General features: G+C 43.0%; 2 protein-coding genes across 5 annotated transcripts in view; both read right to left on the bottom strand.

Annotated features, from left to right (window-relative positions):
- Positions 1 to 4,833: 4,833 nt before the first annotated feature.
- Positions 4,834 to 15,591, bottom strand: avd (avidin). Its single transcript, XM_048555209.2, has 4 exons — positions 15,263 to 15,591; positions 14,119 to 14,332; positions 7,605 to 7,725; positions 4,834 to 4,992 (listed from the first exon to the last, which is right to left on the bottom strand). Exons 1-4 carry the CDS (start codon positions 15,323 to 15,325, stop codon positions 4,917 to 4,919), a joined length of 474 nt encoding a protein of 157 aa, XP_048411166.1. The 5' UTR covers positions 15,326 to 15,591; the 3' UTR covers positions 4,834 to 4,916.
- A 5,628-nt stretch (positions 15,592 to 21,219) lies between these two features.
- Positions 21,220 to 22,593, bottom strand: part of llgl2 (LLGL scribble cell polarity complex component 2) — an 88,446-nt gene continuing 87,072 nt past the window's right edge. For all 4 annotated transcript variants that reach the window (XM_048555461.2, XM_059653775.1, XM_048555460.2 and 1 more), the window contains one exon: positions 21,220 to 21,824. In XM_048555461.2, coding sequence (XP_048411418.1) covers positions 21,820 to 21,824 — 5 coding nt within the window. In that variant the 3' untranslated portion in view covers positions 21,220 to 21,819. The remainder of the gene's footprint in view (positions 21,825 to 22,593) is intronic.

Genomic DNA, 22,593 nt, shown 5'->3' with positions numbered 1-22,593 from the left:
GGTGGTTAAAACCTTTCAGAACTCACTAACTGCTGTTCCAATAGCACCACGTGATCATTGGCTTCGACCAAAACACGTAGATGGAGCTTCCTTCAATTTCTTACCAAGAAAATCTGGCAATGTAGCTCTCCTTCCCTGAAGTAGAGCTTGAATCCATGACCACCTGATCCTGAAGGAATAGCGTTACTAACTAGGTCAAGCTGTTGCTCATAATTAACTTAAATTACAAAGCTGGGCCTTGATGTGGGTATCACAGGGGATACAGTGCTTTATCTCCCCCTCTGACTCCATTTGGATTTAGCCCCTTTCCTCTCTCCCTCACACTCTTGATGGTTTGCATTGGGGGGCTTATAAGGGACCTTGCTTGTAAACATTTGATTGGCTACACTGGTGGTAATGAAAAAAAAACAAGAAATTAAGTCACGGTGACTTTGGTGGTGGGAAAGTTACTCAGTTGTGTGTAATAGCACTTCAGAACATTAGAAAAAAGACAAAGATGGGCCTTATGACTTCGGCATTACTGTTCCACAATTATTAAGAGACAATATAACTTGCTGCCAGTAGTTCAAAGCTGTTCCAACAACTGAAAAATTTAATTAATTTCCATATTTGATTTCATTTTCATCTCTCAGTCAGAAGATTGGGGGTTAAGCCCCACTCTAGACTTGAACTCATAATCTAGGCTGATATGTTAGAGTGCAGTGCTATTGTAGGACGGGACTGAGGAAGTCCTGCACTGTCGGAGTTGCAATACTGAGGAAATTGCTCCATTTTCAGAGGCCAGTGCTGAAAGTACTTTGCACTGTTGGTGAGTCAGTACAGAGCGAGTGCTGCACTGTTGCAAGGTCAGTACTGAAGAAATGCTGCACTGTTGGAATTCACGCATTTGGGTTGAGATAGTGAACAAAGGCTCCACCTGATCTCTCAGGTGGATATTAAATGTCCCACAGCTGGAAATGCAAAGCATGCCAATTAGGACTGAGAGGAAGAGGAATTTCTTCAGGCAGAGGGTGGTGAATGTTTGGAATTCTCTCAGGGGACTATGGAAGCTCGATCATTTATTAAGAGAAAGATTGATAATATTCCTAATTACTAATGACATTAAGAGGCATGGGGACCATATGGGAATATGGCATTGAAATAGATTATAAGCCATAATTATAAATAGTTAAGCAGATTTAAAGGGCTGAATGGCCTAATCCTGCTCTAATGTCCTTCATTGACCAGGATATGCTCTCGGTCATTTGAGGTTGTAAAAGGTGCTCAATCAATCCAAGTTTTCTTCACTGGCTGAAACCATACCTCGTACATCAATTGGTAGTTCTAGTTGTTTGGGGCTAGTAATCTCAGCCGCAGCACATAACTGCAGGGCTTCTTCAGGTGGGTGTCTTAGACCCAACTGTAGTTAGCTGATTCAATGAAATTTCTTCCAACATAAGGACTGTAAGTAAAGATATTCACTGAAGATTGCCCAATGTCTGTGCCATTCATGATTCCTCAGATACTGATGCAGTTTGCCCCCACATGCAATAAGATCTAGTATAGCCAAAGCATGGCATTCCAAATATAACCCAATGCTGACCTAGTGTGGTGTATTAGTGTGACACATAGTCTGATTTCATAGTCATTTGTTCTATTTCAGGATATGCCCCTATGGAATACTTGGTATCCTGTGTGTTGGAGACATTAAGGGCTGCAGATGCAGGAAGCTAGAGTCAATAAAAGTGGTGCTGGAAAAGCACAGCCTGTTAGGCAGCATCCGAAGAGCAGGAAAGTCAACATTTCAAAACCCTTTGTTGGGACTGGGGAGTGGAGCCCATAAATAAATGGGAGTGGGGTATGGTGGGGGGAGAATAGATGAGATGGAGATAGGTGGATGCAGGTAGAGAGTTATTGAGGTTGGTCCGTAGGAAGAATGGAGCAGATAGGTGAATAGGAAGATGGACAAGTTGGGGAAGGAGAGATTTTGAAGGCGGTGAAGTCAATATTCAGCCCATTGGGCTGTAAACTCCCAAGGCAAAATATGAGGTGTTGTTCCTCTACCTTATGTTTGACTTCACTGACAGTGGAGGAGGCCAAGAATGGACATGTCACCAGGGGAGCAGGACAGGGAGTTAACGTGGACTACACCTCCTCTCACCCACCCTCTTGCAAAAATACTATCCCATTCTCCCAATTCCTGCACCTTCACCACATCTGCTCCAAGGGTGAGGCATTCTTCTCTACACACTGCAGCTTCCCCTCCTCTTTTGTTAAGGATGCCCACAACCGCATCTCCCCCATTTCCTGCGCTTCTGTCCTCAAACCCTCTTCAGTCCCCGAACAATAAGGATTATCACCCATTAGTCCTCACATACCACCCCAAGTTCCAAACCAAAGCATCATTCTCTGGCATTTCCGCCACCTACAATCAGACCCCACCACCAAAAACGTATTTCCCTCCCCAACCCTGTCAGCCTCCTGCAGGGACTATATGTTCCGCGACTTCCTCATCAACTCCACACTCCCCACCAACTTCTCCAGCACACTCAGTACCTTTCCCTGTAACTGCAGGAAGTGCTACACCTGCCCCTACCACCACTTGTCTGACCTCTGTCCCAAACAATCCCTCTCCCACTCCCCTGGTGACATATCCATCCTTGGATGCCATCACTTTCAGATTGAGGCCAAACCTAAATTGAAGGAATAACACTTCATATTTCACCTTGGGATGTTACAGCCCAATGGGCTGAATATTGACTTCACCAGCTTCAAAATCTCTCCCTCAATCTATCAATCTTCTTACTTACCCACAAAGAGATAGGTATAAGTGGGGCACATTCAGCTATCCATGTCAATCCTCTGATCTGAAAAAAGTTTTTTTTAATTGATTTCTGGGCTGTGGGTCTTGCTGGCTGGCCGACATTTATTGCCCATCCATAGTTGCCCTTGAGAAGTTAATGGTGAGCTGCCTCTTGAACCGCTGCAGTCTATCTGATATGCGTTGACTCACAGGGAGGAAACTCTAGGATTGTGATTCAGCGTGAGGGAATGGTGATATATTTCTAAGTCAGGATTGTGAGTGGCTTGGAGGGAACCTGCACGTGGTATCTGATGCTTTTGTCCTTCTGAATGGTACTGGTCATGAATTCGAAGGTTTTATCTGAGGACAGGTGAATTTCTGCATCTTGTAGATAGCACACACTGCTGCTACTGAGCATCGCTGGTGGAGGGAGTAGATGTGGTACCAACCAAATGGGCTGCTTTGTCCTGGGTGGTGTCAAGCTTCTTGGGTGTTGTTCGAGTTGTACCCATCCAGGCAAGTGGGTAGTCCTCCATCACACTCCTGACTTCTGCCTTGTAGATGATGGGCAGGCTTTGGAGAGTCAGGAGGTGAATTATTTGCTGCAGTACTCCTAGTTTCTGACCTGCTCTTGTAGCCACTGTGAATATGTGATGAGTCCAGTTAAGTTCCTGGTCAATGATAACCTCCAGAATGTTGATAGTGGGGCATTCAGTGAGAAGAATTAGAATGAGTCATTGTTCAAACTGAGGACAAGTTTAAGGCAGACGAGGCTGGCGGCAGACAAGGTCAATTCAGGCCTTCTTTTCAGGAAGAAGTGGAGAGTCCCCCAAGACCATCATGATGGGGGATGGATGTGTAAACAGATTGTACGTCCATGGTGAGGAGCAGGTGGCTGATGCCCCACAAATGGGAAATTTTAAATGGATTCCAGCAAGTTAGCTAAACAGGAGTTTCCCCAAGTTTAGGGGAGACAAAAAGATTATGGCCAGACAAAAAGATTATGGCCAGACACGTCTCAATTTCCACTCATTTCCTTCAATATCCTTGGACGTATCTCATCTGTTTCCAGAGCTCTGTCAACCTTAAGTACCAACACTTCTAACATGTCAATTTTGAACCCTTCTAGTGAGAGTGTTTCCTCCTCTGACACTGCGCCCTGAACAGCATCTCTCTATTCAGTAAGGGCAGATACAAAGTTTTCATTTAACACCTCAACCATGCCCCCTGCCTCCAGGTGTAAAGCCCCTACTCTGCCTTTTACTGTTCATATGCCAATAGAAAACTTTGGGACACCCCTTTATGTTTGCTGCCAGACTTTTCACATGATTCCTCTTTGCTTTTCCTAACTTGTTGTTTCAGAGGGAAGTGAAAATTCAGTATTCCTTTTAATTCTCAATTTTACTTTCTACCTGACACCTTTCATGACCACACTTCTTCTTTAACTTAAATGTTATCTTCTTTGTTATCCAGGGAGGTCTGGATTTGTTTGTTTTACCCTTCTCATTTGAAGAAATATACCTTGACTGTACCTGAACCGTCTCCTCTTTGAAGGTAGCCCATTATTCAGTTACTGTTTTCCCCAAAGTTCCCATCAATCCTGCTCAGCTCTGTTCTTGGTCCATTAAAGTCCACCCTCCACCAATTGCTGCATTTCATTCTCCACCATCATCCTTAACCATACAACGATTACTGTCTCTTAGAGGTTCCCCGGCTGACACTTGAGCCAATTGCTCCACCTAATTTCCAAGAACCAGGTCCAACAGTGCATTCTTTCTTGTTTCATTGTACTCAAATATTTGCTTCCATCATTAATGAATAAAATAATTCACATTCCCCACAATCACAATTGATTTCTTCCCATAAGACACACTGCTCCCTGCATCGGCCCACAGTCAATGGAACCTCAAAATGTTCTTCACACCTGCCTTCAAAACTTCACTAGAAGAGCCTGAAACTTACTAAACTTCAACCTTTTGAAACAAAATCACAAGTGGTTCATTAAGAGAGATAGGGGTTACACTGCCATCAGATTATACAAACAACAATGAGGCGTTCTTACATTATTTTATTGAGAATACCATGCAGAAGTGGCAATGACACAACATGTCCAGACTTGGTGCAATGTGTTGCACTAAAGATTGACAGATGTACGACGGATCCCTTGCAGAATATCCCCACTGACTGGGCGGAATGTGTCTTGTCCAATTCTAACAAAGCCAAAAAAGAAAGATGGTGTGAGCAGAAGGTTTATCAACTATCATACAGCGCAGGAACAAAAAGAAATGCCATTCATCTCCTGGAACCTCCTACACAAGGGCAGGAGGAGGCTATTCAGCCCTTCATGCCAATTATGCAGGAACAAGAGGAGGCATTTCGTCCCACTGATCTGTAATATAGGAATGGACAGAGACCATTCAGCCCCTCAAGCCTGTTACATGGGAACAGGAAGCCATTCAGCTTGTGTAGCCTAATAAACACAAACAAGATGAACCCATTCAGTCCCTCAAGTCTGTTGCATAAGAACAGGAGCAGATCATTCAGCTCCACCATCCTGTTCTGCAGGAAACTGGGAAGGCCACTCAGCTCTTCAAGGGTGCTTGAAATTAAGGGTAATCTGGATTTTAGATCCATCCACTTGCCTTGGCTCCATATCTTTCAATATCTTTGTCTAGCAACAATCTATTGATCTTTGATTTAAAGTTCTTAATTGACCTCCAGCATCTGTCTTGTTTTTTTTGTTCGAATGAAGTTCCTTTAAATGTTTCCTGACTTCACTCCTTAATGGGTTGGCTCAAATTTTGAAGTTACGCCACCTTTTCCTAGACTCTTCCACTTACCTCTATCTTCTTTGTAAATTCCTCCCAAAATCCTCAAGACCTCAATCAGTGCTGTCATTGACCTGAACCTCGACAGGTCAGAATGCGCAGCAAAATAACACGATAATGGAACTGAATATGTGGCTGGAGAGATGACACAGGAAGAGGGGAGGGTTTCAGATTGCTGTGGAATTGGGACTAGTCTGGGGATGTGGAATATTAATGATGGTACAAAGTGCCACGACATGGCTGATGATACAAAAGTAAGCAAGAATCAAAGTTGTGAGGAAGATACAAAGAATCTGCAAAAGGTTGTAGATGAATTGAGTAGCTAAAAACCTGACTGATAGCGTGTAACATGGAAAAAATGTGAAGTGGTTCACTTCGGATAGAATAAAGAAAAGCATAGCAAAGCATATTAATTAAATGGAGACAATACATAAGGATCTGGGATAACAAAATGTGGAGCTTCACACTTTGTTATCTTGGATTCTCCAGCATCTGCAGTTGCCATTATCTCTGAACATAAGGATCTGGGTGTCCTTTTACATGAATCACAAAATGTCAGTGTGCAGGTATAGCAAGAAGGCAGGAATGTTGGCTTTCATTGCAAGGAGTAGGTATTATTGATATGACTGTATAGGATATTGGTGAGGCCAGCCCTAGAGTAGTGTATACAATTTGATCTTGTTACTCAAGGAGGGATATACTTGCATTGAATTGCTTTCACTAAGAGCTTCATTAGGCAGCTTACTACGATGAAGGGATTGCTTTATGAGAAACTATGCAACAGGTTGAAACTATATTTCCTTGAGATTAGTAGAATGAGAAATAATCTTATTGAAATATGAAAGGTTCTGGGAGGGCGGGGCTTGATTGTGTAGCTGCTGAGAGGAAGTTGCTTCTGGAGAAGTGAGAACCAGGGGTCACCTACTTCAAAATTACGTGCCTTCCCTTTAACTAAGAAAGGAGTAGTTCTTTTTTTCCTCTGAGGGTCATTACTCTTTGAATTAATTAACCCGGAGAGCAGTGAAAACGGGCTCATTTGAAATGTTCAAGTTTGAGTTCCCCATTTAGACAGCCGCAGATTCAGAGTCATCAAAACAGTCAGCATGGATTTGTTAAAGGACAGCAATATCTGACAATGTTGGCTGTTTTCTTTTTGAGGAAGTATCAAGGAGTCTTGATGAAGACAAGGTTTTGATGTAGTCTACATGGCATTTGACCATTTTTCGCATGGTAGATTGGTCAGGAAGATAAACTCACATGGAGAATGCAACGTGGTGAATCCAAAATTAGCTCATTTGGCAAGAGATAAACGTTTGTGGTCAACGCTGATTTGTACTGGAAGAATATGTCCATAAGGGTTTATCCAGGACTCAGCACTGGTTGCCTTACAGCTTGTGGTTTAGAAATCAGACTGAATCTTAAATGTAGGAGGCATGATTAAGAAATTTGATCATTCATATGATTGACAGTGGAAGAAAGCTGTAGACTGTAAAAAGATATTAGTCAATTAGTCAGATGAGCAAAACAGAAGGCACTAGAAAAGAAACAGCAGAAATGTAGGGAGATTTTGCTGGGAATTAAGAATTTTAGCTGTGACAGGAAATGGGTTTGGTTGGGGTTACTTTCTTGCAAACAGAGGCAGATATGGGGAGATTTGGTCAAAGTTTATAAAACGGTGAGGGGCCTAGAAAGACTGAATGGGAAGAAACTATTTCCATTAGTAATGACCTAAATAATCCTGGGGCAAAGATTTAAAGTAATCAGGGGGAGAATTAAGGGGAGTGGTGGTGGGGGCTTGGGGTCTAGAATTCATTGTCTCAAAGGGTGGTATAGGTGGAAATATTCATACACTAAAGTACAATAATCTAGCAGACTACAGACCAAAAGCTGGAATGAGATTAGATTGAATAACACTTTTTTTGCCAAGATAGATATGATCAGCAAATAGCCGCCTCCTGTGCTGTAAATACATCTGCGTTTCTTTAATGGCTCACCGTGTCGATTTCCAATCCTCCAGTAGGCTGGAAGCTGGAGATCTCAGCAGCCATGTTGTCTTCAGAATCTGCTGCCCATCATCCAGCATCAGACACTGACCTACCCAGGATGTAATGGAACCTGAAAATAACAGGATAGTACCTCTTTACAATCATCAGATCTCACCAATCATTCCATGCAGCCCTTCAATGAGATTCAGAGATGGTCCGTGAACCCACAATCAAATACTCAGCACTTTGGCTCATTTTACTTACAACTTTGAGCTATTTAACATAAAATGTTCACAATTCTGTTTCAATATGAAAGGCACAGACAGGAGTCCACACCCTTCTGGCTTGAAGCTATATCACTCTTCCTTCACTGCGGTCAAAACCATAGAACTCCCTTCCCAACAGCACTATACGGGGCAGGGGGTGGGGGTGGGGGGATGCATGGGAGAAGAGCAGAGTGGTTCAAGGCAGTAGCTCACCACCACTTTTTCCCAGTGCAGTTAAGGAACGGACAACGAATGATGGCCACATTCCATGAACAATTTTTAAAAATGTCAATTTGAATGAACAGAAAAAGCAGTGACCAACTTTCCAGGTGATTAAGAGGAGTTTTTGTTTTATGATGGACAATTGGACATGCAGATTTTAAGAGATTTTTAATTAGTCACAAATTTCATTACATGTTCCAGAAGAGATGTCAGGATAGAGGGAGATGTAACATGTGTAACTAACTCATAGTGGTTGATAATTATCAGGTAATTATTCTGTATAATGAGTGATAAAAATTACTAACTTATTTTGCCCAAAAGGAGGCCATTCAGACCATGTCAGTTCTTCTTACTGCATTCTAGTCAATCCTATTCCCTTAGTTATATAAAACTTTATTCCTTCAAACACCTACTCAATATTCTTCCAGAAATCATTGATTGAATCAACATACACCTATTCATACAGAACAAGGTCATTCTCAGTTGCTATGGAGAAAAAAAACCTTCCTCACAGCCCACTGCATCTTTTGTGCTAAATCTTAAATGTATCTCTTGGCCATTGTGCCATCAGGTTTCTCTTATCTGCACTAATATAAACATGTAAACACTTTTGTACACCTCTATCAAATCTTCACTCAAATCTCCTCTGCCCTAAACAGAACAACTCCAAATTTTCCAACTTAGCCTTGTAGCTACATTTCTTCATTCCTGGAATCATTGTGGTATGCTGCAGACCTTGTAATCCAGGGACCAGGTCAAATGTGCTGCAAACATAGAACATAGAACAGTACAGCGCAGAACAAGCCCTTCGGCCTCGATGTTGTGCCAACCTGTGAACTAATCTAAGGCCCACCCCCTACACTATCCCATCATTATCCATATGTTTATCCAAGGACTGCTTAAATGCCCCTAATGCGGCTGAGTTAACCATACTGGCAGGCAGGGCGTTCTACGCCCGTACCACTGTCAGAGTAAAGAACCTGCCTCTGACATCTGTTTTAAATCTATCGCCCCTCAATTTGTAGCTATGCCCCCTTGTACAAGCTGAAGTCATCATTCTCGGACAAAGACTCTCACTGTCCACCCTATCTAATCCTCTGATCATCTTGTATGTCCCTCTTAGCCTCTTTCTCTCCAATGAGAACAGACCCAAGTCCCTCAGCCTTTCTTCATAGGGCCTGCGGTCCAGACCAGGCAACATCCCGGTAAAGATAACAAAGTGTGGAGCTGGATGAACACAGCAGGCCAAGCAGCATCTCAGGAGCACAAAAGCTGACGTTTCGGGCCTAGACCCTTCATCAGAGGGGGGGATGGGGAGAGGGAACTGGAATAAATAGGGAGAGAGGGGGAGGCAGACCGAAGATGGAGAGAAAACAAGATAGGTAGAGAGGAGAGTATAGGTGGGGAAGTAGGGAGGGGATAGGTCAGTCCAGGGAAGACGGACAGGTCAAGGAGGCGGGATGAGGTGGTAGGTAGGAAATGGAAGTGCGGCTTGGGGTGGGAGGAAGGGATGGGTGAGAGGAAGAACAGGTTAGGGAGGCAGAAACAGGTTGGACTGGTTTTGGGATGCAGTGGGTGGAGGGGAAGAGCTGGGCTGGTTGTGTGGTGCAGTGGGGGGAGGGGACGAACTGGGCTGGTTTTGGGATGCGGTGGGGGAAGGGGAGATTTTGAAGCTGGTGAAGTCCGCATTGATACCATTGGGCTGCAGGGTTCCCAAGCGGAATATGAGTTGCTGTTCCTACAACCTTCGGGTGGCATCATTGTGGCACTGCAGGAGGCCCATGATGGACATGTCATCAAAAGAATGGGAGGGGGATTGGAAATGGTTTGCGGCTGGGAGGTGCAGTTGTTTATTGCGAACCGAGCGGAGGTGTTCTGCAAAGCGGTCCCCAAGCCTCCATGGAAGTGCGGCTTGGGGTGGGAGGAAGGGATGGGTGAGAGGAAGAACAGGTTAGGGAAGCAGAGACAGGCTGGGCTGGTTTTAGGATGCAGTGGGGGGAGGGGACAGCTCGTCCCCTCCCCCCACTGCACAGCTCATCCCTTCATCGTCTGATGAAGGGTCTAGGCCCGAAACGTCAGCTTTTGTGCTCGTGAGATGCTGCTTGGCCTGCTGTGTTCATCCAGCTCCACACTTTGTTATCTTGGACTCTCCAGCATCTGCAGTTCCCATTATCACTGATACAACATCCTGGTAAATCTCCTCTGCACCTTTTCCAATGCTTCCACATCCTTCCTGTAATGGGGCGACCTGAACTGCGCGCAATATTCCAAATGAGTCCGCACTAGCGTTTTGTACAGTTGCAGCAATGACATCACAGCTCCGGAACTCAATCCCTCTACTAATAAAACCTAAAACACCATAAGCCTTCTTAACAGCACTATCAACCTGGGTGGCAACTTTCAGGGATCTATGTACACGGACACCAAGATCCCTCTGCACATCTACACTACCAAGAATCTTTCCATTGACCCGGTATCCTGCCTTCCTATTATTCCTCCCAAAGTGAATCACCTCACATTTATCCATATTAAACTCCATCTGCCACCTTGTGGCCCAATTCTGCAGTTCATCCAAGTCTCCCTGCAACATTCTTCCACGCTGTCCACCACTCCACCGACTTTAGTGTCATCTGCAAACTTACTAACCCATCCACCTATGCCTGCGTCCAAGTCATTTATAAAAATGACAAACAGCAGTGGTCCCAAAACAAATCCTTGAGGCCCACCACTAGTAACCTGACTCCAGGCTGAATATTTTCCATCAACCCACTCATTGCCTTCTTACACGAAGCCAGTTTCTAATCCAAACTGCTAAATCTCCCTCATTCCCGTGCCTCTGTATTTTCGCCAATAGCCTACCATGTGGAACCTTGTCAAAGGCTTTACTGACATCCATGTACACCACGTCAACTGCCCTTCCCTCACCCACATGCTTGGTCACCTTCTCAAAAAATTCAATGAGGTTTGTGAGACACGACCTGCCCTTGACGAATCCATGCTGACTATCTCCAATCAAATTGTTGCTTGCTAGATTATTATAAATCCTATCTCTTATAATCCTTTCGAAAATTTTTTCTACAACAGACGTAAGGCTCACAGGTCTATAAATTACCTGGGTCATCCCTACTGCCCTTCTTGAACAAGGGCACAACGTTTGTAATCCTCCAGTCCTCTGGTACTAAACCTGTAGACAATGAGGACTCAAAGATCAAGGCCAAAGGCTCTGCCACCTCCTCCCTAGCTTCCCAGACAATCCTCAGAAAAATCCCATCTGGCCCAGGATTTTTATCTACCTTCACACCTTCTAGAATTGATAACACCTCCTCCTTACTAACCTTAATCCTTTCAATTCTAGTAGCCTGTAATTCAGTCATCTCCTCTACAATATTCTCCTGTTGCTCAGTGAAAAAAAGATCATGTTTCACCAAAGTAGCTTATAGAGTTTAAATTTACCAATAAATCTGGAATAAATGCTAGTTTTAGTAGTGGTGACCACGTCAACTATCGCAGATTGTTGTAAAGACCTATCTGGTTCACTTACGTCCTTCAAAAGAAGCAAGTCTGCCATCTTTACCCAATCTGGCCTACATGTGACTCTGGAGCTATTATCTATCATGTGGTTGACTCTTAACTGCTCTGGCTTCACAAGATAGTCAGAGGGCAATTCTAGATTGCCAGTGGCACCCACATCTCATGAGAAATATAAAGAAAACAAACTCTGGTAAATCCTTTCTCTACACTCTCTCAAAGATCCTTGCATCTTTCCTGAAGTAAACATGTTTGCAAAGGCTATGCACAACTTCCATGTTTTTGTACTAGTGCCTCTCCTTATGAAGCCCAAGATTGCATACGCTATACCCACCACTCTAAATTTATCCTGTCAGCTTCAGTGATTTATGCACATAAACCTCGGTCCCTTTGTTCCTGCATACTCTTTATGATTGTGCCTTTAAATATATATATTGCTTCTTCCTATTCTTTTGACAAAATGCATCATCTCACACTTCCTCATGTTTAATTCTATCTGCTGTTTGTCTGCACATTCTGCTAATCTGTCTATATCCAGATGGAATTGATTGACATCATCCTCAGTATTTGCTGTGCCTCCAAGTTTGGTATCATAGGCAAATTTTGTAATTTTATTCTGTGATTCAATATCCAAATAATTTGTATAATGTGGAAAACAAAACAGTAGTCCTAGCACCGATATTATGGGAGCACCACTGTCTACCGCCCTTCAGTTCGAAAAGTGGCCCTTTAACATGTTTTTTGCTTTTTTTTTTATATAATGTAGCCATTGTCAATCCAAATTGACACTGGCCATCCTATTTCATGAACCTCAGTTTTGTTAACCAGCCTTTTATGTCGTACTTTGCCAAATGCTTTCAAAATCTACAAATACAACATTCATTGCATTCTCTTCATGAAGTGCATTCTCTTCACTGAGAAATCCAACTAGAAGTAGTCAATTATTATTGATCTTTTTCAATTTGGTGCTAGATTTCTTAACGAATGCAAATCTCTCCAAGTGCCTGCCTATTTCCTTCCAGATTATTATTTCTTAAACCTGACCCACCACTGATGCAATCTAGACTGGCCTATAGGTAGTTGGAATGTTCTTATACTGTCTTTGAATAAGTGTACCCCATATGTTCTACTTTCCAATCCTCCGGCACCTCCACTGTTTCAAGAAAAGGTCGGAATTCTGCTATCTCGCTCCCAATTATTTCTGCAATCTGGGATGCAAACCATTTGGACTACTTGATTTATTTAACTGAAGAATAGTCAACTTTTCCAGTACATCTTACTTATCTAACCATTACCACCTCCAGGTCTACGAATAATTATCAGCAGCTTGTTCCTCATTAAATACTGATACAAAATATTTAAGGAGTCTAACCTTGTTCTAAACATGTACAGTATCATACTCACTGACACTGCTGGGCTCCACCCATCTCATAGTACCTACTTATTATTTACATGCCTGTTAAAAAGTTTTGGCTCCCCTTTAGATTGATTGCCATGGTATTCCAATATTTTCTCTGTTGGCCTTGTATTTCTCTTCATTACCCATCACAACTTATTGTATTTAACCTGGTTTTAGTTTGAAGAATTCACTTGACAGGCATCATTTACCTTTGTTTCATTATATTTTCCATCTCCCTAATCATCCAAGGAGCTTTGGTTTTGCTTCCCCTTGTCTTCCCTCTTGATGAAATGTACCTCACCCCTACCTGAAATATCTCCAACTTAAAGATCACCTATTATTCAAGTACAGGTTTTTTTCTTTCAATTGTATGGTTCCACTTTATCCTGGCTAAATCTCTTCTCACTGCAGTGAAATTACTCCTCTTCTAAAATAGAATTTTTACATTTGTTTGTTACTGGTTCCTCTCCACTTTTAATCCAAATTTTATCATATGATGAGCACTCTCAATAGTAAGTATTCTCACAAATAGCTGCTATCCTTTATTGAAGGGGGTGGGGGAGAAGGGCAGGTGGAATAATAACAGCTATCCCATATAGTGGGTGATAGAGGCAGTGTACTTGAACTGTACCCAGGAAGTCCATTCAGTGTTTGGTCTCACTATTTCAGGTAAACTTCATTTGGAGTTTTTAAATATTTATTGAAAGATTTAATTTATCTTGCAAGTTCTAAATAACATAGTTGAATGGTTAATTATTATTGGGTTAATAAATAGAGGGGTGTTTAAATTGAAGTCAGAGTTAAAACTGTTAATTAATGGGATTTACTTATTGGTGTTTATTAATGTTACTTATACCTTAATTTAGACATAAGGAGGATTGGGGACTTCAATTCCGTGATTATTCAGTATTAGGAGTCAATAATGATGGTGCTTTATATAAGGGGTTAATTCACGTTATTTAATAATGATGTGTTTAACACTGATAAAATAAGTTGAGCTCCTATAGAGTTAACTAATATGAAGTTAATTAATTTTGGAGCCATTTCCCGTGTTATTACTTCTGAAGCTGGTGTCCCCCTATTGGCTATAATCTGTTCCTGGTGTTACCTCCAGCCCACGCTGTAGATAAACTGAACGTTGGCTCTTTCCCGTTATTCTTGATGCCAACCACTCGGGCTCTTCCCTCGGATCCAGCTGCACCCTTGGCCGCCTCGACTGCGGTCAAGAATTGGCCTCTTAATTCATAATTCTCAATTTCATTCAGGTTTAAAACGGAGCCGAGCTCGTTCTGCCAAAACCCAGTCACATTGCAGTCTCTCGCCTGTGAAAGAAAACAAGGCCCGGAGATAATAGGGTAGAGGCAGCAAGTACCGTACGGGCAAGAATCCACAAGGGGTAAACAGTGAGCACATAGGTGCGGGGGCAAATAAACATCAGGGGCAATCGCTGATTTTGGGTAAACACCAATAGCAGACAAACACCCACATGGATTAGTTACTCACGGGGTAAACCGTAAGCGTGTAAAGGCTGTTTCGGGTCTGGACCCCACATCAGGATGAAGGGTCCCGAATCGAAACGTCGACTTCCCTACTCCTCGGGTGCTGTTTGACCTGCTGTGCTGCTCCAGCTCCATATTTTATCGACTCTGACTTCCAGTATCTGTAACCCTTTCTGTGTCCAATTGTGTAAACACTGCCGCGAGCGAAGAGAGAGTAGACAGTGATGGGGGAAACATCCATAGCGTGTAAACAGTGATAACAAAAGGTGTTGGAACCAGGCGTAAATGAACACAGCAGGCCAAGCAGCATCAGAGGAGCAAGAAAGCTAACGTTTCGGGTCTGGACCTTCTTCAGAAAACGTCAGCTTTCCTGCTCCTCTGATGCTGCTTGGCCTGCTGTGTTCATCCGGCTCTACACCTTGTTATCTCAGATTCTCCAGCATCGGCAGTTCCTACAATCTCTGTAAACAGTGAAGACGTTATTTTTCAAAGAAAATGTAGAAAACCCCAGCAGGTAGTAAACAGTGGCACTGTGTAAACACTGACGGAGGAAACAAAGGAATAAACATCAACAAGGGCTAACTCATGGATAGAATACACAGCATCATGAGAGACAGCAGAGGACAAAGGCTACTGCAAACTGCGCAGTGTAAGCCCACAAACCAGTTTTTCTTTCGCCAACAAGTAACAAACCAATTGATTCTCGAATCTATTCCCACGGCCCGACCCTGACTTTAGGCTGAAACGACTCACCAAAATTGCAGGAGCAAGGAAAGCCACGAGGAAGTGGACGATTACGACGATTTGTCTCTCCATTGCAAATACTCAATATTCAACGAAACTCCAAAGTTCAGCCTCTTATGGGAAATGCTGACAGCAAATCAATTCAAATCCTGTCGGCTGATTCGCCGCTTTTGCTGCTTATCTCGTTGGAATATTTCCATCTTTCGGATTAAAGTTTATAACTATTCTGTCTTTTGCATGGGAGATACTGAGCATTCAATGTCACAACAGAATCTTTAAAGTACTTGCAGCCCAGCATTCAGCATGGAAAATAACATGGCTGAACGTCGACCTCCACTCGAGACCACGCCTACACCCTGAGCACTCTGGTCTCCGACTCCTCCATCACCAAGGTTAGTTGCCTCTCCAACTCATTCCTCACTTTCCCGAGAGCGCTGCTGCTACAGTTGCCTCTTGACCTTATAGTAAATGTAAAATGTTTTATTTTATCTTTTACACTACAATGCCTTCTTATCACTCAGCAAAGCAACAGGACAAATCTGTGCCAAAAAGAGCTATGGAAATGCGGATGCTGTAAATCAGAAAGTAAAACAAATGGCTGGGTAAGAGATAGAACTGCAGATGCTGGAGTCAGAGATAACACAGTGTGGAGCTGCAAGAACACAGGGGCCAGGCAGCTTCAGAGGAGCAGGAAGGTTGATGTTTCAGGTAGGGACCCTTCGGGTAGTATCAGCCGAGAGAAAGCAGAGTTAACGTGACCCTTCTTCAGAATTGATCTATGCCAAAGTTTGCCTTTAACAACCTGCGATTATATTGTGTGTTTGTAATGCCATTCTCCTACCTACACCCCAAATTGATTAACATCTAATCACTCTAATTAGATTGCCTGCAGAGTATGTTTATTTGATCACTTCATATGCAGACAGGCACATTCACACCAGTTTCACCTTCAGATTCCTGACACAACTGAACAGGACAGCAGTATTTCCAGAATTACCAACAAATGCAATAGTCAGCAAGAACTATGGTAGAAGTTGGAGAGCTGAGATGCTTGGGTAGAGAGAAGCAAGTGTTCAGGTAAGGGCTAAGGAGCTGGAGTGGAGGAAGCAAATTCAAATCACTCGTATCACTACACTACATAGCACCTGCCCAGCCAACTGAACTAACCAACATACAGCACCTCTCAATTTTATGATTCCTGACAAAACGGTACAGAAGAGGCCCTTGGCCATTGAGTCTGTACCACCAAAACTATGCTAAGTGTCCATTAATCCTATTTTCCTGTACTAGACCCATCGCTTCAAATCCAAGTACTTGAAAATTGTGAGGTTACCTACCTAACTACCCTGCCAGAAGTACCACTGCACCCTCCGCATGAAAAGATGTTTCCTCAAAATTCCCTCTAAACTTCCTGCCTTCCACCTTAAAAAAAGTGTGCCTCATTATTGACCCTTGATTTAGGAGAACAGGTGCCTTCTACTCACCCTGTCCTTGCCCTTCAATCCAATATGCTTCTATCAATCCTCTTTTCAACAGTCCCTGCTCTAACGAAAACAACCTACACTTATCCAGCCGCTCTTCATAGCTAAAGGCTCCGTTCCCGGAAACATCCTTGGTAAGTCTCCTTTTCCAATGCAAAGGCAACCTTCCTAGATAGTGGTGACTGGAACAGCACACAGTATTCCAGCTATGGCCAACCTCTCTACACTTACGATGTTGACTGATATGCCTTCTTAATCTATCCTACCACTTTCAGGAATTTGTGGGCAGACACCCAACAATCTTTCTATGCCTACTTTGCACTGTTAGAATTTAGGTAGACAGGCTGTCAAATTGGACATCAAGTTTAAATTGCACTAGCTGCCAGGGACATTCAAATTTGAATCCAAACCCACAGAGTATCAACCTGTCTCTTACAATTAGTAGTCCATTAACATCCTACAGATAATGGAGTGATGGTAAATTGTTTCTTCAAGCAGGTGTTACATTGGAAAACTCAATCCCCTGGGGCATTTTCAGACTCCAGGAAATTTTAGAACATAGAACATAGAACAGTACAGCACAGAACAGGCCCTTCAGCCCACAATGTTGTGCCGACCATTGATCCTCATGTATGCACCCTCAAATTTCTGTGACCATATACATGTCCAGCAGTCTTTTAAATGACCACAATGACCTTGCTTCCACAACTGCTGCTGGCAACGCATTCCATGCTCTCACAACTCTCTGCGTAAAGAACCTGCCTCTGACATCCCCTCTATACTTTCCACCAACCAGCTTAAAACTATGACCCCTCGTGCTAGCCACTTCTGCCCTGGGAAATAGCCTCTCATTATCTTGTATACCTCAATTAGGTCCCCTCTCCTCCTCCTTTTCTCCAATGAAAAGAGACCGAGCTCAGTCAACCTCTCTTCATAAGATAAGCCCTCCAGTCCAGGCAGCATCCTGGTAAACCTCCTCTGAACCCTCTCCAAAGCATCCACATCTTTCCTATAATAGGGCACCCAGAACTGGACGCAGTATTCCAAGTGCGGTCTAACCAAAGTTTTATAGAGCTGCAACAAGATCTCACGACTCAAACTCAATCCCCCTGTTAATGAAAGCCAAAACACCATATGCTTTCTTAACAACCCTGTCCACTTGGGTGGCCATTTTAAGGGATCTATATATCTGCACACCAAGATCCCTCTGTTCCTCCACGCTGCCAAGAACCCCATCCTTAATCCTGTACTCAGCTTTCAAATTCGACCTTCCAAAATGCATCACCTCGCATTTATCCAGGTTGAACTCCATCTGCCACCTCTCAGCCCATCTCTGCATCCTGTCAATGTCCCGCTGCAGCCTACAACAGCCCTCTACACTGTCAACGACACCTCCGACCTTTGTGTCGTCTGCAAACTTGCTGACCCATCCTTCAATCCCCTCGTCCAAGTCATTAATAAAAATTACAAACAGTAGAGGCCCAATGACAGAGCCCTGTGGAACCCCACTCACCACTGACTTCCAGGCAGAATATTTTCCTTCTACTACCACTCGCTGTCTTCTGTTGGCCAGCCAATTCTGTATCCAAGCAGCTAAGTTCCCCTGTATCCCATTCCTCCTGACCTTCTGAATGAGCCTACCATGGGGAACCTTATCAAATGCCTTACTGAAGTCCATATACACCACATCCACAGCTCGACCCTCATCAACTTTTCTAGTCACATCCTCAAAAAACTCGATAAGGTTTGTAAGGCATGACCTACCCCTCACAAAGCCGTGTTGACTGTATTTGATCAAGCTATGCTCTTCCAGATGGTCATAAATCTTATCCCTCAGAATCCTTTCTAACACCTTGCAGACGACAGACATGAGACTTACCGGTCTATAATTGCCGGGGATTTCCCTATTTCCTTTCTTGAAGAGAGGAATTACATTTGCCTCTCTCCAGTCCTCAGGTACGACTCCAGTGGAGAGCGAGGATGCAAAGATCTTCGCAAGTGGCGAAGCAATTGCATTTCTCGCTTCCCAAAGCAGCCGAGGACAAATCTGATCCGGGCCTGGCGACTTGTCAATCTTAATGTTTGACAAAATTTTCCAGCACATCAGCTTCGTCTATCTCTATCCATTCCAGCATGCACACCTGCTCTTCAAAGGTTTCACGACTCTTAAACTCACTTTTTTGCAAGTTCTTATCTAATACATCTGAATCTCTGCAGCCACTTTTAATATTCACAAATGAACTGATGACTCTAAGGGCAGAAGTTTGTCACTTTGTAGTCCTGTAAGGTTTCCCCTATAAAACTCTTTCTTCAGTGATTGAGATCATTCAAGTTCTTCCATCCCTTTTGTCTTTAAATTTTTCTTGGGATGTGTACTGAGAAAACAAACAAATAATACTTTTAAAATATTCACTAGTATGATGTGGGCGTCAACAGCTGGGCCAGTATATATTGCCTTTCCCTAGTTAGCCTTGAGGTGGTGAACTGCCATCTTGAACCGCTGCAGACCATGTGCTGTAAGTAGATTTATAAGGCACATAGGGAGAGGAGTTCCAGATTTTGACCCAGAGTGAAATAAATGATATTTCCAAGTCAGGATGGCAAGTGGCATGTAGGACAACTGAGTGGGATTTCATGGTGTTCCCATGTCTCAGCTGCCCTTGTCCTTCTAGATGGAAGAGTCTGAGTTGGAAGGTGCTGGTTAAGGAGCCTTTGTGAATTTCTGTAATGGATCATATAGATGGTACAGACTGCTGTTTCTGAGCATTGGTGATTGAGGTAGTGGATATGGTGTCAATCAAGTGGCTAAGAGGGCATCAGGCTGCTTCAGAATTTCACTCATCCAGGCTAGTAGGATTCTATCACACTTTTGACTTGTAGTTGGTGGACAAGCTGTGGAGAGTCAGGTGGTAAGTTATTCTCCACTGTATTCCTACCGTCTGACCTGCTCTTGTAGCCACTGTTAATATGGTGAATCTTAGGTTTCTGGTCAACAGTAACCTCCAGGATGTTAGTGAGGGAATTCCAAAAAGATGTGCAAGTTGGCCGAGTTGGCCATGGTAAGTTGCCCGTAGTGTCCAGGGACATGCAAGCTAGTTGGATCAGTCAGGGGAAAATGGAGGGTTACAGGGATAGGGTTTTTTTTTTTAAAAAAAAGGTGTGGGTAGGGTCTGGGCAGAATGCTCAGCGAGTCTGCGTGGACTCAGTGGTTCAAATGGCCTGCTTCCACACACTGTAAGGATTCTATGAATGTCAAGGGACAGTAGTTAGATCATCTTACTGTAAATGGTCATTGCTTGGCATCTGTGACACAAACAGTACTTGCCAGTTGTCAGCATATATGACTAGATATTGTCCACACTGATGCATTTGGACATGGAATGCTTCAGTATCTGAGGAGCTGTGACCGGTGGAGAACATCATGCAATCACTTGACAAACATCCCCACTTCTGACCTTTTGATGGAGGGAAGATCATTGATAAGGCAGTTGAAGATTGTTGGACCCAGAGGAGCTCCTGCAGACATGCCCTTGAGCACAGATAACTGATCTCCAACAACCACAACGATCTTACGTGCCAGGTATGACTCCAGAGGTTGCCCAAGGGCAGGCAGTACATGGTAATCAGGAGGCTTCCTTGCCCATGTTTGACCCCATTTTACAAGGCTTTGTGCAGTCCATAATCATATTGGAGGTGTCTCTGAGCAGTTCTTGCTTGAACGTATATCATTATGCTGCCACTTCTGCTGGGAACTGTGCTGAGAGAGTCTGGAGTCACATGTGAGCTAGACCAGGAAAACATCTGCAGGTTTCCTTTCATTAGACTTTAATTCAGTGTTCACTAATGACTTTGAATCAATACAAGTTTGAATTCAAAGTTTCATTATCTGCCACAGCAGGATTAAAACCAGGTCTCCAGAACATTACCATGGTCTCTGGATTAAGAGTCCAACAACAATAATATTACTACCCTAGAAGGCAAAAGGAAAGGGAATACTACTGTCCAGAGATGAACACAATGTTTGTAACTAGAAATTATTGCCTAGACACTTCATTCCTGCTGTTTGACAATAGTTTACGACTACAAATTAAAGATACTTTTGCAAAGAAACCTAAAGTATTCTAACCCACAGCAAGTCATGTTCCATCATTACCCTTATGTTTGCTGATGGATTTTAAAAAAAACTTGACCATGCAATCCTTCCACAGCCTTTCACCTTCCTCTCTGGACTCAGGAAGGTGTGTATGTATGTTGTTCATTCTTTGAAAACACAGATGGGAGTGCTGGCTACACTCCAAATGTTGGGTACAAGTCCTGTCCTTTCTCTAAAAGCAGCACTGTTAGCACTTTGGAATCTGCCTGACAATGAAATCAAATTCAATATTGCATGAAACGTCAAACTAATCTTCAGGCATCAAAAGATAAAAACCACAGAAGCTGGTCCAATTTAAATATGGCAGAAATAAATGCAACCAATTTAAAAAGTTCACGTGAAAAATGGTTTAATTCATCAGTCAGCAGAGTAGTGTTTACAGTGGCATTTCATTAGGTTCCTACTGACATGATTGGCTACAAAAATAGACTCCAGGTGGAGCACCTTTACTGACTAAAACCATTCAAAAGTATGAAAATATTTCCTTAATTGTATACTATACTAGGTAAAACAATCACAGCAGCCACCAAGAACTAAATTATATATATATTAAATATCACTAAATGTTCTGTAATTTAAAAATTATTTCTACATTTTCATTTAAAGTTTGAGAACTCCCTTAGAAATATCTAAAACCATATAAAAACCAGATAGTGGTATAAAGCTCCCCTATTAAAACTATTTGCACCCAGGCAGTTATTTAATTAAAATCCATCACATTCAGTGACTGTGCAAAGAGACAGAAAAGAAGTGTGGAAAGTATTCCATGGAAGGTTGGAGTAGGACAATAGTGAATTAGGCACTAAATGATCTGGCATCTTCCCACGTTGCCTTCTGCCTCATGGAGCTGCCTTCTCCCAACAGGGACTCCTCCTCCAACAGGTCATGTAGTGTTATGGCACAAAGCAGAGTGCTCCCATCAGCAATCACGGTCAATCTGTTCACAAAAAAAAAACCACCATTTGCAAATCAAAACTGCTTCATTATTCAGGTCATCAGAAAGCAAACAAAATATAGCAATTGCATTCATCTGAACTAACTGAACAACAGAGCTTGGAAATTGCTGATCTTTGCCCCTCCTTTCCTAACATCTTGAGCAGAGATTGAAGGCTCTGGAAAGAGAGGGAAACAACCTTGGTTTGGATAGATGACAAATTCAGCCTGGGATATAAAGAACTTCCTGATTAGAGATAATAGATTCTCCAGCATCTGCAGTTCCTGAGATAACAAGGTGTAGGGCTGAATGAACACAGCAGGCCAAGCAGCAGGGGAGCAGGAAAGCTGATGTTTCTGGTCTGGACCCTTCAAAAAGAAAAATGAAGGGTCTGACCCAAAACGTCAGCTTTCTTGATCCTCTGATGCTGTTGGCCTGCTGTGTTCATCCAGCCCTACACCTTGTTATCTCTTATTCCTGATTACATTTGCCCGAGAGCCTGTTTGTAAAATAAAACCTCTCAAACAATAAAGAGATACTTCAAAGAAAAAATTTTCACTGGTTTGTAGTTAAGGAAATCAGGGGGTAATAGACCGTCCCTGACAACTATGCCTGCAGAACGGTGCCACAGCAAAACGTACGATCAGGCCACACAGATCAGTTGGAGCAGCAGGTGGAGGCACTAGGGAGTTTAAAAAAGGAGCAAGATGGTTAGTAGATTCAGATGGTCACACCATAGATAGACACAGTCAGGTGGATGTAGGCAGATAGC

This window comes from Stegostoma tigrinum, chromosome 22 (assembly GCF_030684315.1).
Source record: "Stegostoma tigrinum isolate sSteTig4 chromosome 22, sSteTig4.hap1, whole genome shotgun sequence".
Lineage (NCBI taxonomy): Eukaryota > Metazoa > Chordata > Chondrichthyes > Orectolobiformes > Stegostomatidae > Stegostoma > Stegostoma tigrinum.
The sequence above is the reverse complement of the archived record's forward strand: the minus strand, read 5'-3'. Positions and strand labels throughout refer to the sequence as shown.